General features: G+C 45.9%; 1 protein-coding gene across 1 annotated transcript in view; it reads right to left on the minus strand.

Moving 5' to 3' along the window:
- Window positions 1-14550, minus strand: part of DPYSL5 (dihydropyrimidinase like 5) — an 87383-nt gene that overhangs the window by 17701 nt on the left and 55132 nt on the right. Inside the window, exons 3-6 of the mRNA XM_059080034.2 lie at window positions 6335-6493; window positions 4135-4314; window positions 3257-3325; window positions 1511-1555 (exon numbers count right to left, since the gene is read on the minus strand). Coding sequence (XP_058936017.1) covers window positions 1511-1555; window positions 3257-3325; window positions 4135-4314; window positions 6335-6493 — 453 coding nt within the window. The remainder of the gene's footprint in view (window positions 1-1510; window positions 1556-3256; window positions 3326-4134; window positions 4315-6334; window positions 6494-14550) is intronic.

Here is a 14550-nt window from a genome sequence, read left to right on the forward strand (position 1 = left end):
AAGATGTCAAGTGCTGAACCTCACATTTTCTACCAGCCAACACCAGGACTATTTACAACTTGAAATGAGGGACTCTTAATTTCCTATTCATGAACGTGATGACCTAGAGACAGTTGTGTACTATATCCCATGTCGAAAATGATGATATCTGCCATCTGAGGGCTGCTTTATCAGTAGACAGAATGTACCCGGGAGAAGAGACAATACACAAGAGGTTCAGGGCTCACAGTCTACACCAGACAGGACCGGTCTTGCAAATGGACACCTGGATTATAATACTGATTAGCTTTTCCTCTATCAGGCTGTGTGACCACGTTCCATGGCTTCACTTTTCTGGGCATGTGTTTGAACTAAGGAAATGAGGAGCTGCCCTTTTGTTATTCAGATCTTTCCTAATTCTGGGGTAAGTTTCCATCAGGAAGTAATTGATAGCGTAACTATTGTGATTATAATGCCTTCTTTGCCTATCGAATTAGGAGGATAGAGAATTTAGGGGCTGGCCTGACATTTGATGTGCTTGGCACAAGTTTCCTGACTAATTCTGAGAACAACTGGACCTCCAACCTCTGTGTTCCCCTGGTGTTCCTAACACTACATCCTCTGCTCACAGCCTTCGGGGTAGCCTAGGTCTTTGCCGAGAAGTTCTCAAGTGTTAGCGCCCATTAGGATCGTTACTGGGCTTGTTAAAACACAGATTACTGGGCGTCACCCCCAGTTTCTGATTCAGTGGGTCTGAACAGGCCTGAGCATTTTCACTTCTGAGTTCCTATTTCTAACAAATGTTGTTGATGCAGCTGGTCCGGAGACCACACTTAGAAAACTAGAGTTCAGATGATCTGAGCAAACAGAACACTTACTGATGGTTTAGGAGGAGAAAGGATCTTGGTGCAGTGTTCTACTGTTTTTAAAGTGCTTTTCCTTCCATGGCTCCTTTGACCCTCACAACCGTCCTGTGAGGAGTGGGTGATATTATCCTCCCAATTTTAGATAATAAAATAGTCTCTCGGAGCGGATGATTGACTTGCCTGTGACTGGAAGCCCGTCTTTGGTCAAGTCCCCAAGGTGTGTGCTCATTCTCACCACCACGCTGCATCAGCGCCCCCTTACCCCGAACCATACCAAGGAAAAAAATCATGAATGGCCCAGAGGCGGAGGTTCGAATCATGGTTCTCTAAGCAAACGTCTCTCTGCTCCTCTACAAGGAACAGATTCCAGCTGCCATGAGGCTCTGTGGTCCCCACCTTGCCCTGCCTCTGCTGGGAGGCATTTCCATTTGAGCAATGAACCAGGTCTCAGCAAGCTCAGCAGGGTAGAACGGAGAGCCGGTGGCAGGGAACACTCCCGCCAGGTCTGTGGGAATAGCAACGTTCATTCAGCAAACGGTGTTCATTTGCGGTCCTGTGAGCCAGGCATGGGGCTGGCACCCAGAGAGGAATGGGACTCGACTGTACAGGCTGGGTTCTGACCCCAGAGTTGAGAATGGGCGGAGGGTGAGCTGGGGTCTACTTACTCTGTTTGCAATGGTGATAACTCGGTGAGTGGCTTCTGCTTCCAGCTGTTAGAAACAGAGGACAGGAAGAAAACAAGCTCCACCATCTCCCCAAGCAAGCTTACATCTCCCTGACACCCCACCTCGTACGCAGAAACGGCTGGAATGTCTGACTCAGAGCTGCAGTGACAAACAGCACCCACAGGGGCTGGCTCGGGGGGAAGCCCTGGGCAGGGGCACCGAGCTCCAACCACCTCTGCTCACACTGAGAGAACCCCAGGACTTAGGGTTCTAGGCACGTCTTTGCTGGCTGCTACTCAGGGCATAATTAAAAGACAACAAAAAAAAAGAGCAAACGAAAACCTGCAGTCACATCTCTCCCTGGTTTCTGGTGCATTCTCTCCACAGCCATCTCAGAGCTGTAACAGAGGAGCGACACTGATTGATTTCCAGCTGGAAATTAGCCTAGATCGGGATTTCTGAACCTCGGCACTAGTGGCGTTTTGGGTGAGATAATTCTCTGTGGTAGGGGCTGAATGGACATTGCAGGCTCTTTGGCAGCATCCTTCACCTCTACCTAGTAGATGCCAGTAACATCCTCCCCCCAGGCTGGGATAACCCAAATAACCAAAGTATCTCTGGACATTGCCAAATGTCCCTGGGGAACAAAACCTCCTTAGATGCTCCCCTTTAAATCAGTAGATGATGAAGGTGGTATTCTTGCTATTACTACCACTACAGTCAGCACCGCGTTCTTCCCCTCATAGAACTCCACAAAGTCCAGTCCTGTACGCATCCCCCACCCCTGTTCTCACAGGCACTCTCAGTGCCTTGTTGAAGCTGGTGTGTCCTTCTCTATCAACTCTGAGGTGCCCAAACAGGAGCTACATTCAAGGGCTCTGGCAGACAGAGACACACCCACGGCAGGAGTAAGGTGGGACCCCCGCCCACACCAGGCTGACCCACTATAGGCTGACTTGGTTCCTGTCTGATGACAGAACCATCACATCCTGTCTCCAGCTCCTCGTCCCCCAAGGCCTCCCCATCCGTCCCTCACGGACATCCAACCACCACTCTGCATTGGAGGCTTTGAAGAAAAGGAAAATAGCTCTCCCCTCACCACTGGTAAGGCACGTCCGAACAGGGTCACAGGGCAAGAACTCATTCTTTATCTAATGTGATCCTCCAGAGCCGAATTCTTCAGCAAGGGGGGACCTGGGGGCATTTGTGTCGACACCCTGCAAAACTGTGCAGGGATAAAACCAGAGGGCGGAGGGAGAGCAGGGCTTAGTCACCATCTCAGCAACGAATAGGAAAAGGGGGAAAGAGCACAGATACGCACGTGCCTCTCGTTTCTGGGGGGAAGGGTCCAAAGTTTTCCACAGATGCTCAAAGGGATCTCAGCCCCCAAATGCCAATTCACGGGTTTATAGTCTGGAATTTCTTCTAACATCTAAAGGCCCTTTCAGTCTGTCTTTTCTCTCCTGATTCAATTTTGGCCAAAGCAACCCCTGGCATGTTCACATGGCCTCCCTGAGACCCTTGAAATCAGCCCCCCAGTGAGGTGGGTCTGTTTCCCAAAAGTTGGCTTCCCCAAGGAAGCTCAAGGCCAGGCCGGCTGTAGCATGGAGGAAGCTTCCAGATGGGAATTTCACCCATGAAGAAAGCAATACCATACAACTCGTATTTACTGATGACTCGTCTATCCTAAAGCTTCTGTGAATCTATAGGAGAGATGATGACAAAGAACACGGATATCTTCCTCACCTCCTCTGGACGGCTGATCTCAATTCCTTCTGGGCCTGTGATACCCAAATCTAGCGCCTCCTTTGCACCCTGAATAAGAGCAAAAGAAAGAAAATTGAGAGGATCATAGAGATGCAAAAAATACTGAACCCAAGGGACAATAAAATATGCTCAGCACAGCCCCTTCCAATAGGCCTGCTGCTTTTCTCACTTCTGTAATACTCATAAAGAGGGCAGGATTAGTACAGGGATCCCCTGAGTCTCACTTCATAATGATTGAAAATATCTTTTCCTCTTAAAAATACAGTTCAGTCACCAGCCAACAGGCCTGGGACACTAAAGACAAACACTGTTTATTGATCTGCAAATCAGAATTTCCTCACTGGAAATCTAGTTAAATCTCCAGCTTCCGCAGATGCCTAGATTAACCTTTACCCCAAGTATCCTACTTAAGACCCAGTAGTACAAAGGGGCTTGTCTGTCTTGGTACCAGGGAGAAGATCTCTATAATACATCAGGTCCACTGAGGAGGTACAGGAAAGTGGAATGTTGATCCTTATTTATTCTGTACGTCACATCTCATTAAAAATATTTCTTAGAGGTGCTCCAAATTCCTTTGTGATAGTGGAATTTAAGTATCCTATCTGAATGAAGACATCATCATCCAAGACTTAGCAACCCTTTTGGACTATACAGAGAGATTTGTTTTTTACAGACACTAGAAAAGTTTGGATTTTTGGACAAAGATCTGTCACCTGGGCTGTTGACATCTCACACTTTCTTTTATCATTTGTTTTATCTGAACCCTGTAGGGAGGGTCACGGGTGGTCAGGAATCCCCCAGAGAACTGTCTCTACTGGTGCTCCCCCAACTTCCCCCAACATTCTCTACTGCCTTGCCTCGGCCACGAGCTCCCCATTTTCAGCATGGACCCGGGCGATCGCCCCAATATCCTTGCAAGCGTGCAACACTTGGTACAGTTCGCTGTCCCGAAGCATATACAAGTCCTTGTAGGTCATGAACATCTGGAACGAGTTGACACCCTTCTCCCTCACCAGGGTCTCCATTTCTGCTTTCACCTGGAGAGCAGAATGCAAAGGCAATGCCACGTGAGTACAGAGAGCCAAGAGGCTGACTGGCAGACGCTGGCCCAGAGCGGAGGAGAGGTGGCTCTGTCGCCACATGACCACCCGCAACCTTGCAGCATCTCACTCTCCTCCCACTCCACAGGCTGCTGTGAGGTCACGTGAGCAAATGGATGCGGAAGTGTTTTGAAAGTTGTCCAGCGTGACACAAATATAGAAACGGGATCTGGGCATGTTTCTCCTTATCACATAAGCTTGTCCTGTGTTTCTGCCTCCAAATCGGCCTTATTGGTAAATACGCACTAATGACTTTTACACCCGTGGCCAGTTTCCTCTGTTCCCATAACAGAGGGGGGTTACAGAGAAGGCGTACTAATGCTAAAAATCCAGAGACCTGGGGAAAATCTAACTTAGGGACAAAGCCAAACATGAAGCAAAGCTATGTGAATAAGGAGATTCATCCCAACATTATTTATACTAGGAAACACTGGAAGAGACATTGGTCCAACAATAGGAAAATAAATTGTGACTCATCTACTTGACAGAACATTAGGTGGCCATGGCACTGATGGTCACGAAGACCCTGCAGCCAGATGGAAAATGCTGACACTTAAGGGAAAGAGTTACTATGTAAAAAGCAGGTATGAAAAAAGACCAGAAGGAAACAAGCTAAAATAACAATAGTGATTGTGTTGGGGTGACTGAATTATGTGCTTCCTTTCTTTTCTATTTTTAAAATCTGTAATTAGAAAAAAAAATTTGGTTATTATAAAAAAGAATTAAAAATTCTAGAGGCATGAAAATCCCCACAACCTTTGGGGACTTAGGGATAACTGACTTGGCCTCAATGTTGCTGGGAATCTGAGTGGACCCTCTCTCTTCCAGGCCACTGGAGGAGGGAAGGGAGATAGGCTCAGGGTAGGGGTCGCCCATCCAAGAGGGTGTCCGAAGTGGACAAAACTTCCATCTGAGATAAAGGATGGCTAACATTCAGTGTGGTCTGCACCTTTTACCCGGTACCGGGAGGGGGATCTTCATGTGTGAGGTTGGGGGGGTGGTTCCAAGGCCTTTCATAAGCACCAGTTCGGAGATAATGGAAGAGACTGTGTAAGCCCCACGCTCAAGGCTTGTACCTGAGGGCAGAAGTACCGCCAGGCTTTTAGTCACTGTCTCAGAAGGGAGTCAGGCCCTTTAGATCAGGATCCACAACTGGAGAACTTTGTAAAATCTCTCAATGCTTATTTATTTTTAAGATTCCAGGGTACCCACTCAAGTACTGGCATATGGTGATTAACGAGCACTTGATGAAAGAATGAATATCCAGGTTGCTTCCCTGGGGTAATAAGCAGTAAAACTCCAGAAGTGAAGCAAAATCTAAATGCCTGTACATCTGTGTTCAGGAAGAACAAGGAAGAGGGAATCTGGGGAGCAGGGACTGGACTCTGTCCCTGGGGCCTGGGCAACGGGAAGCCAGGAAAGCCAGGGACACAGAGGATGAACTGAGAAAGGGCCCAGTGGGAGCCACACACCAGGAGCAAACTCAGGGTGCCCAGAGCAGGAGCTGGGGCCCAGCAGGAAAGAAGCACCCCAATCCATTCTTACCAGGCGGCACTGAGCCAGGACGGGACCCTCCGTTCTGAGACCTCAGTGCTGTCACTCCAAGCACAAAATGATGTGACCCTCAGGGCTGATCCTTACTGAGCTTGCTACTCAGCAGCAACCCCTTAGGGGCTGCTACCTAAGTGACATCTTAGGTAGAGCATCAGAACATGCTGGGCGCCTTGTGGTCAGAGCGCTGGAAAACTGGCTCTTTAAATGAAGCAAAACAGGCCTCCCCCCTTACAGAATCATAAGTGTTTTTTTCTTTTGGCATTTGGAGGAGTTAGGGTGGTGGTGGGAGGGGTGTTCCACACCTCAGGACAGCATCACCACCCCCCAGCTGGCTCTCACCAAATGGCCCCTCTGCCAAAAAGAGCACTGGGTCTTCTTTTGGGGTTCCACCCAGTGCTGTTACCTTGGGTGCCCACCAGGGGATCCCCACATGGAGGGCGTAGTCACAGCAGACCTTGGGGTCAGCCAGACCCCGGCACTTCTCGTAGGCATCCACAAGGGAGGTCTCCTTGTCAGGCAGGACGTGGCCGATGATCATGGTGGTACCTCCAACTAGCGCTGCCTGAGGGAGACGGGAAAAGCAATCTCGTCACATCTCGACCCGCACCCAAGTCGCTGACGTGGGGACATTGGGTCCTCAGGTGGACCTTTAGGACAGCCACAGACTCTCCCACACAGGAGGCTGGGGGGGCCAAGAGCAGCAATGTTTGGGAAACGTACGGAGCTGTCAACACAGGAGCCAGTGTGTAATCGTCATCATTACCGTGGGTCCAGCACACAAACCTGCTTCTTCCTCGTCTTGGGTTGCGGCTCAGTGCTTGGGAAAAACCACTTCGTGTATTACCAGTGCCGATATTTCCAAATGAGAAGATTCCCCCCAGACAATTTCTGACCAACTTGAATATATAGACGATGTAATCAAATGTCTACCATAATGGAATATAAGTCTGTTTATAATATTATGTTAGTTACACATATATATGTAAACCATAATGAATAAAATGTTAATTTGACTCTACTGTTTGGTTTTATTCGCTCACATTTCATGAAACAATTCTCTTCAAAGTTTTTTTACGCATCTTCCCATCAGGGTCTCTGTCTTCAGTTTTTCCAAGAACATTAACTTCATTTCCATCTGTCTTGTTTGAGATGGAGCATTTTAGGTCCCCGTACGATCTATCAGTGAAAAAATGATCCTATCCACAATCTCCATGAGATACCACTTAAAACGAAATCTTTAAAAGGTCTCATTTGCAATCACAAACAACGCTCCCAGGAATAATTACTAAATCTGTATTAAAGGTCTGCCCCCACGTACTTTTTTAAAAACCAGTTTGGTCAGGTGACCTCCATGAGCTTCCTAAACTAGCACTGACCAAAGGCTATTCCAAAGGCTAATGGGTTGTTCTCCAAAAAAACTTTATTAAAATAAAAATTGAGTCAGGCCCCATAATATGTGAAACTTTATGAGGGCTTTAACATAGGTGACTCTCTTTTCCTGATGAATTAAAATTTGGACAAAACCTACTCTTTTTTTTTTTTTTTTTTTTTTTTTTGCGGTACGCGGGCCTCTCACTGTTGTGGCCTCTCTGGTTGCAGAGCACAGGCTCCGGACACGCAGGCTCAGCGTCCATGGCTCACGGGCCCAGCCGCTCTGCGGCATGTGGGATCTTCCCGGACCGGGGCACGACCTCGCAACCACTGCGCCACCAGGGAAGTGAAGCCTAAAAACCTACTCTTTTATTTGGATCCTTACAGTGACTGGAATCAGCTCCAAGTTCAAGGCCCTGCTATGCTACCTTCCAGTTGGATAACCTCAGCCCGGTTACTTGACCTCTGTGATGCAAGAGGTCAAGTATGTTTTTTCTTTTAAAATTTTTCATTTATTTATTTTTCAAATATTCTGTTACAGAGTCTTTACCTATACCATGGGACCAGCTTCCTTGCTGGAGAGCTGTGAAAGTCAAGAGAGAAAAAAAAAAGAGAGAGAGAGAAAAAAAAAAGTCAAGAGAATCTTCACTTTGTAAAGTTTTGTCCTAATATGTGTGTTTAATTATTCAGAGTTTATCTCTGTTTTCTGTATGGGAGGAAAACAGCACAAAAAGTTAAATCATTGATCACGAATCAGAAATATTGCTGGAGAATAAGGGACTGAAAAAAAAATTAGTTCAGTGGCCAAGCAACAATTACAATGAAAGCTCTTGCAACACTGATTTTCCATACTGACCCTGGCTGGGCAGGTGAGACTAGTCCCCTTGTCCTGGGAAACCCAGGGGTCTGACTCCTTGCATAGCTTAAAGCAACCAAAAGAGGGTGCTAGTTTGGCGGCTCACACGCAGGAATTGTGATGTGGGAGATGGAGAGAAGGGGAAGAGCAACAGATTGTAGCTTTACTAGCTGGCTTCTATTTCTGATTTTGCTGGATTGTGCCAGAATGATTCACCCTCGTAGCAGGTGGTGGTACTCTGTTTTGTCCTGAAATGCATTTCTTGCTTTTATGTGTGGACACGGGGGTGTCTGGTATATTGGGATGTGACACACTGAATTGTCTTACTTCTTCTGTGGTTCTAGATTGTTTTCCTTTGCACTCCCTCATCTGTCTGTAGACTTGCATAGAAAAAAAAAGGGAACCCGGAGACAGCACAGTGGAATAAGAGAGCCAAGACCGTTCTTAGCATCTGTGGGCTTCTGAGAGTAGAAAAGGAGGTCTACCTGCTGAATCTCTAGTTAAAAGTTACAGATCAAGCTAACAAACTGTTACACAGAGTATATTCTGTTCTCCTACTCTAACAGATATATGTTCATAATGACTCAGAAGGCCAGGCTTAAGTTCAGAATTCTCAGAATGCTTGCAGTTCTGAGCTACACTCTAGGGGATGTTGGCCTTCAGCCTCTGCATCTGCCTCTAGCCCACACTCTCCAACTCCGGTGATGTGTCCTGCAGCCCGTGGATCTAAGCTCTGCTCACTCTTGCAAGGTGCCGCCCTGGGGCTAGGCATGCACAGAGTGGTGGTCTGGCCCCCAGAAGGACAGATTCAGGCTAATGTAGGCCCTGGCAGTGCTCAGGCCCTTTGTCAGGGGATTCCAGGGCCCCAGAGTTTGGGACAATGAGCTCTGGGCAGACGTGCGGGAGTTACCTGTAGTCCAGAGCCCATGGCAGAGACTCCTCTTGCCTGGGTCCAAGGATGGTAACTGAAAAGCGTTCCGGACAGAGTCAGAAGCATCCGGCAGAGGTCCTGACTTCCCCAGTTGCTGGTTGTAATCCTGTGTGCCTGGCTCTGCTCTGCACCTCACCGCTGGGGGCCCACAGCAGCTCAGGTGGCAGTGGATGTGAGAACCTCTATAAACTGGGAAGGGGCATATAAATATCTGGAATAATCATTACTGCTGTTACCCCAGGCCTCAAAGCAAAAGTTTAATGGGATCAGTAAACACTTTTCCAGCTGCGGGTTCAGGATCCCAGACCAGATGCTGGATGCACTAGTGCTGGTTTCCTCCCAGGCAAGATGCACACAGAGAGCTGGCTTCTAAAATATGCACAGTTCCCACCCACGGGATAAATGCCGACAAGCTCAGTCTTTGCAGGAATGTGATATCACAGATGTGACAGACCTTTTTACTGTCATCCCACACAAAACAGCCTTGTACAAATCAACAGCAGAGCGTGATGCAATACTGTTCCGGAGGCTTTCAAAAGGATTATATTTACGATAATCAAAAGGAAAGGTGACTGTGTGACTGCTGAATGTTCATAACTGTCTTTATGCAAGAAAAGTAAGCTGTGAAAGATCTTAAGAATCAATAGAAATGATGTTCATGAAGGCTAAGTCTTCACATGGAACAAGGGTGATGCTATAACAAGTGAAAAAGACAGAATTCAATAAGCGTACCCAAGATACTTAGAAGTATGTTTAAACACACACACACCCACACAAAGAAAAAAAAAATAGAAGGAAATATACCAAAACATTAACAATGACTGTTTTTGGATGATGAGATTCTGAGTAATTTATTTTTTCTAATTTTCTAAAATTTACTGAATAGAATATATTAATTTCATAACACTGTATACATAAAAAAATTAATTTGGAGGAAACTAAAACTACTTAAAATTTAGTTAACCATGTTTATGTATTTAAAATACTTTCTTTTAAAGTTATGTATGAAACATTTCAACCATACAGTAAAAGTACAGAACATAATACAACACATACCCATGAACCCACTACTCAAATCTAACAGATGTTAGCTTTTTACTGTATTTACCTTACATGTTTTTTAATTTAAAAAATGAAAGAAAACATTTCCAATACAACTGGAGCCCTCCATCCTATTCCCATCCCTTAATCCTGAGGTTTATATAAATTTCTCCCATCCATGTTTTTATGCTTTTACTATACTTGTTTTGCAAATCTGAAAAATGTACACAAGTGGTATTATACTGTCCATGTCCTTCTGCAACTTGCTTTTTTTTATCTGACAGAATTAAGATTCATTTATGGAGACAGACACGACCATGGAACAGCTAACACACTAGGGCCTACTGGAGCCTGGTGTCTGACTGAACTGGCCATTTATCAACCCAGGCCCTTATTTTTTGGACATAAACTACTATCCAGCCAAGCATTCCTCACTGTGTATGTGGCATTCATTTCTATTGTGAATGTGAGATTTCACATCCCTCACTGTTAAGTTAATATGGACTTTAGGACCATTTGTTTAACTAACAGATGCAGCATCATCACACATATTTGGCAGGATATGAAACATAATTTTACTATTTCAAAGGGTTGCCATTATTTTGTTTTTGATATTTATGACATACCTCTGGGTAAATCTGGGTTTATTTGATGCCCAGTCATGTCACATACACTTGTTCCCTAAGAAAAACCAGTATTCTTTTTTTTTTAACATCTTTATTGGAGTATAATTGCTTTACAATGGTGTGTTAGTTTCTGCTGTATAATAAAGTGAATCAGCTATATGTATACATATATCCCCATATCCCCTCCCTTTTGCATCTCCCTCCCACCCTATCTCACCCCTCTAGGGGGACACAAATCACTGAGCTGATCTCCCTATGCCATGCAGATGCTTCCCACTAGCTATCTATTTTACATTTAAAACCAATATTCTTAATGGCAATCCATTTTGTGTCACAGTTTCCAGGCATACGTTTGGCAGGAACTTGCACTGAACTCAACCTAAACCTGTTATTATAAATGTCATCTTTATGCTTCAGAAGTTATCAGACCACTGTGGGCACATGGGGGTCTCTGTATTGACCAGGGACCTGCTCAGCAAGTTGGAAAGAAATTTCAGATATAATTTATTTGCTGACATCACAGCGTTGGAAAGAACAGTGCATTGGCCCTTCCTGGTTTTGTCAGAACAAAGATCTTTGGAGAGTCATTCTCTATAATCTTCTACGTTGCTGCGGCTCTAATCACATTTTGCTGAGTTCCCAGTAGCAACGGTTTTTTCTCTACCCCTCCACCCTGCCCCCCAAAGGGAAAGGCTTGGTTCTCTGGCTCCAAGGCCAAGAACCAATAGGTCAAGGCACAAACTTTGTACCCTATTGTTGAGAAGGCACTTGGGCCAGAGCTTATCTGCGGGGTTTTTCATTAGGGGTGGCAGTAGGGACTTCCTGTGAGCATATTTTCACACTAGGGCTCAGAAAATGTATGTGTCTGGGGGGAGGTGATTGGAATCATAATAGCAAGGTCTGGAGTATCTAGATGTATAGAGTAAGGACAACTCAATCTTCACAGAGGGAACAATCCTACACTGAGAATCAAATAACAAGTATCTGGATGTGCTTTGTAAACTAAGTCCAATGCAAACGTTTCGACATTTCTTAATGCAGTTGAGAAAGCCATCACTTGTTCAGATGGATCTGCTTCTCTTGGAATTGCTGAACCACTTCCTTTTCTTTTCACACTGAATGTATCTTCCATCTTTTATTCATACTCGCTCCAAGTAGAAGAGAAAAAAAAAAAAACCAGATCAGTAGTTTCTCTCTTGCTCTGAATAACTTCCTTGCCCTTCAGGGATCTCGTTGGCTGCTCCCTGGCCCTCAAGAAAGCCAGCTCTTAAGCAGCACCACTCCTTGGGATGTGAGAGACTCCCCAAAGAAGGGCCTGAGCATTTCGTCAAGTGAGATGATGTATGTATGGTACCTAGAACCATGCCTGGCACCCAGTAAACACCTTTCTCATCCTGAAACATACACCCACCAGCCAATGCCAGCTCCATGGGTATGTGGCTTGTGCAGTCCCACAGTGCCTTGTGTTCAGACTGGCTCTGTCTTGGTTTAATCTCTGCTGTCATCTTGAAATTCTTAATAGTATTTAAACAAGGAGTCCATTTTTATCAGCTACATTGACCTGATCTAGGGAGATCACGCTCTTAACAGGCTTACGCTGGCTTCACTGCCAATTCATCCAGCTCACACTGGGGGCTCAGGACCCTGACGCTTTCTCCGATAATTCCTTTCAAGGCCGCTTGAATGATGACCACTGCTCCAACCTCTTTTAGAGTCTTCCCAACACCTTTTATCAAATGCCCCTTTTCTCTGAAAAACAAACAAAACAACACAAACCCTCCCTGCAACCAGCTTTTCTCCAGGACACCAAGTGATACATGATTGTTCCTTGGGACCACCCACTGTCCCTCTGGCTACATACAGCTCCCAAGCCTTTTCTTGACCTGTTGAGCTCATTCTTCAGCTGACTGCTTTTCTCTAAATTGCACATTTATAATTAACTGCACTTCTCAATTTCCTTTTACTTTTCACTCCTACCTTCTGGGTCCCAGCCTCTATTACTTCATCTAGGGCATGGTCCCACTTCTGACCTTGCAATGGTCTCACTGTAAGCATTACCATATCTAAAACTCACCCTTCATTCTTTGAATTTTCAGCAGAGGAGACAGGCAACATTCAATCTGCAATATACCTTGGGAAAAGGACGTTTTCCCACACTTAGCCTGCTTGCCATTTTAAAAAAATTTATTTATTTTATTTATTTATTTTGGGTTGTGTTGGGTCTTCATTGCTGTGCGTGGGCTTTCTCTAGTTGCGTGGAGCGGGGGCTCCTCTTTGTTGCGGTGCGCGGGCTTCTCATTGCGGTGGCTTCTCTTGTTGCACAGCTCGGGCTTTAGGCGCGCGGGCTTCAGTAGTTGTGGCACACGGGCTTAGTTGCTCTGCAGCATATGGGATCTTCCTGGAACAGGGCTCAAACCCGTGTCCCCTGCATTGGCAGGTGGATTCTTTTTTTTTTTTGCGGTACGCAGGCCTCCCACTGCTGTGGCCTCTCCCGTTGCAGAGCACAGGCTCCGGATGCACAGGCTCAGCGGCCATGGCTCACGGGCCCAGCCGCTCCACGGCATGTGGGATCTTCCCGGACCGGGGCACGAACCCATGTCCCCTGCATCGGCAGGCGGACTCTCAACCACTGCGCCACCAGGGAAGCCCTGGCAGGTGGATTCTTAACCACTGCACCACCAGGGAAATCCACTGCTTGCCATTTTTAAAACACATTAATGCTATATTTAGAGGCAAAATAATAGAGTGACAAGAACCAGACTTTAAGGCAGGCAGATCTAGGTTTAAATCCTAGCTCCATCACTTATGGTTATAAGATCTTGGGCAAGTTACTTAATCTCTCTGAACTTCATTTTCCCCATTTGTAAAATGGAGTAATAATACACCCCTTGTGGGGTTACCATGAGGATTAAATGAGATAATGCACGTAAAGCACCTGGGACAGCACCTGCACATAGTAGGAACCCAATAAATACTAGTGATTTATACTACTATTATAGCTATTATAGTTAATAAACAATAAGCATAATTTGTAGGTAGCATGAATGTGCACACCTTGTTATGTGTATCAGATGCTCCAGAAGAAGTGAGAAATATAAGTACCTTAAGGGGCTTAGAGTCCAGTTAGCAAACGGGACAAGAAAAAAGTTCATTTCTAATAGAAATGACTTCAAAATAATGAGAGTACAAAGCAGCACAAGATAATATTCTTCAATGGTGACGGCAACATCAAGTTCAACAGACCAGAGGAGGGGAAGGATACAGTAGGATGGGCCATCTGAGAGCTGGAAGGGGACAGGATGAGACACTCTGGGGTAGGAAATGATATGGGCAGAGCCAGGGACACAGCCAGAGGACAGAGAATAGATCTGTTTGCTCTTGCCTGAGGCAAACTGTATGGACCTTGATGAACTTGGATTCCATCAAGCAGCAAAGTTTAGCAACTTGTGTGTGTGGAGGTGGTGGTGATGAGGGGGCTTCGGGGGTGTGGGTTTTAGGAGCACATTTACAGAGAGGACTCTGGTCACCCCCATCCCTGGCCATGTCTGTAGTCACAGCAGCCTTCTGGGCGGAGCAAGAACATGAAAATCAGACTCCAGAACATGGCCCTGCCTGCTCAGTGCAAACTCGACTGCAGTGCTGAGATGATGGACCTCAACCTGGAGACTGAGATGAATGACATATGTGAAACCTGTTTCGGGGAATTAGTAGCAGCCAGGTTTGATGACAGAAGACGAGAGGATGTAAATAACAGGGGAGGTTTTATGACTGTGTGGCTGAAAAAATAGTTATCA

Source organism: Kogia breviceps, chromosome 11, assembly GCF_026419965.1.
Source record: "Kogia breviceps isolate mKogBre1 chromosome 11, mKogBre1 haplotype 1, whole genome shotgun sequence".
Lineage (NCBI taxonomy): Eukaryota > Metazoa > Chordata > Mammalia > Artiodactyla > Physeteridae > Kogia > Kogia breviceps.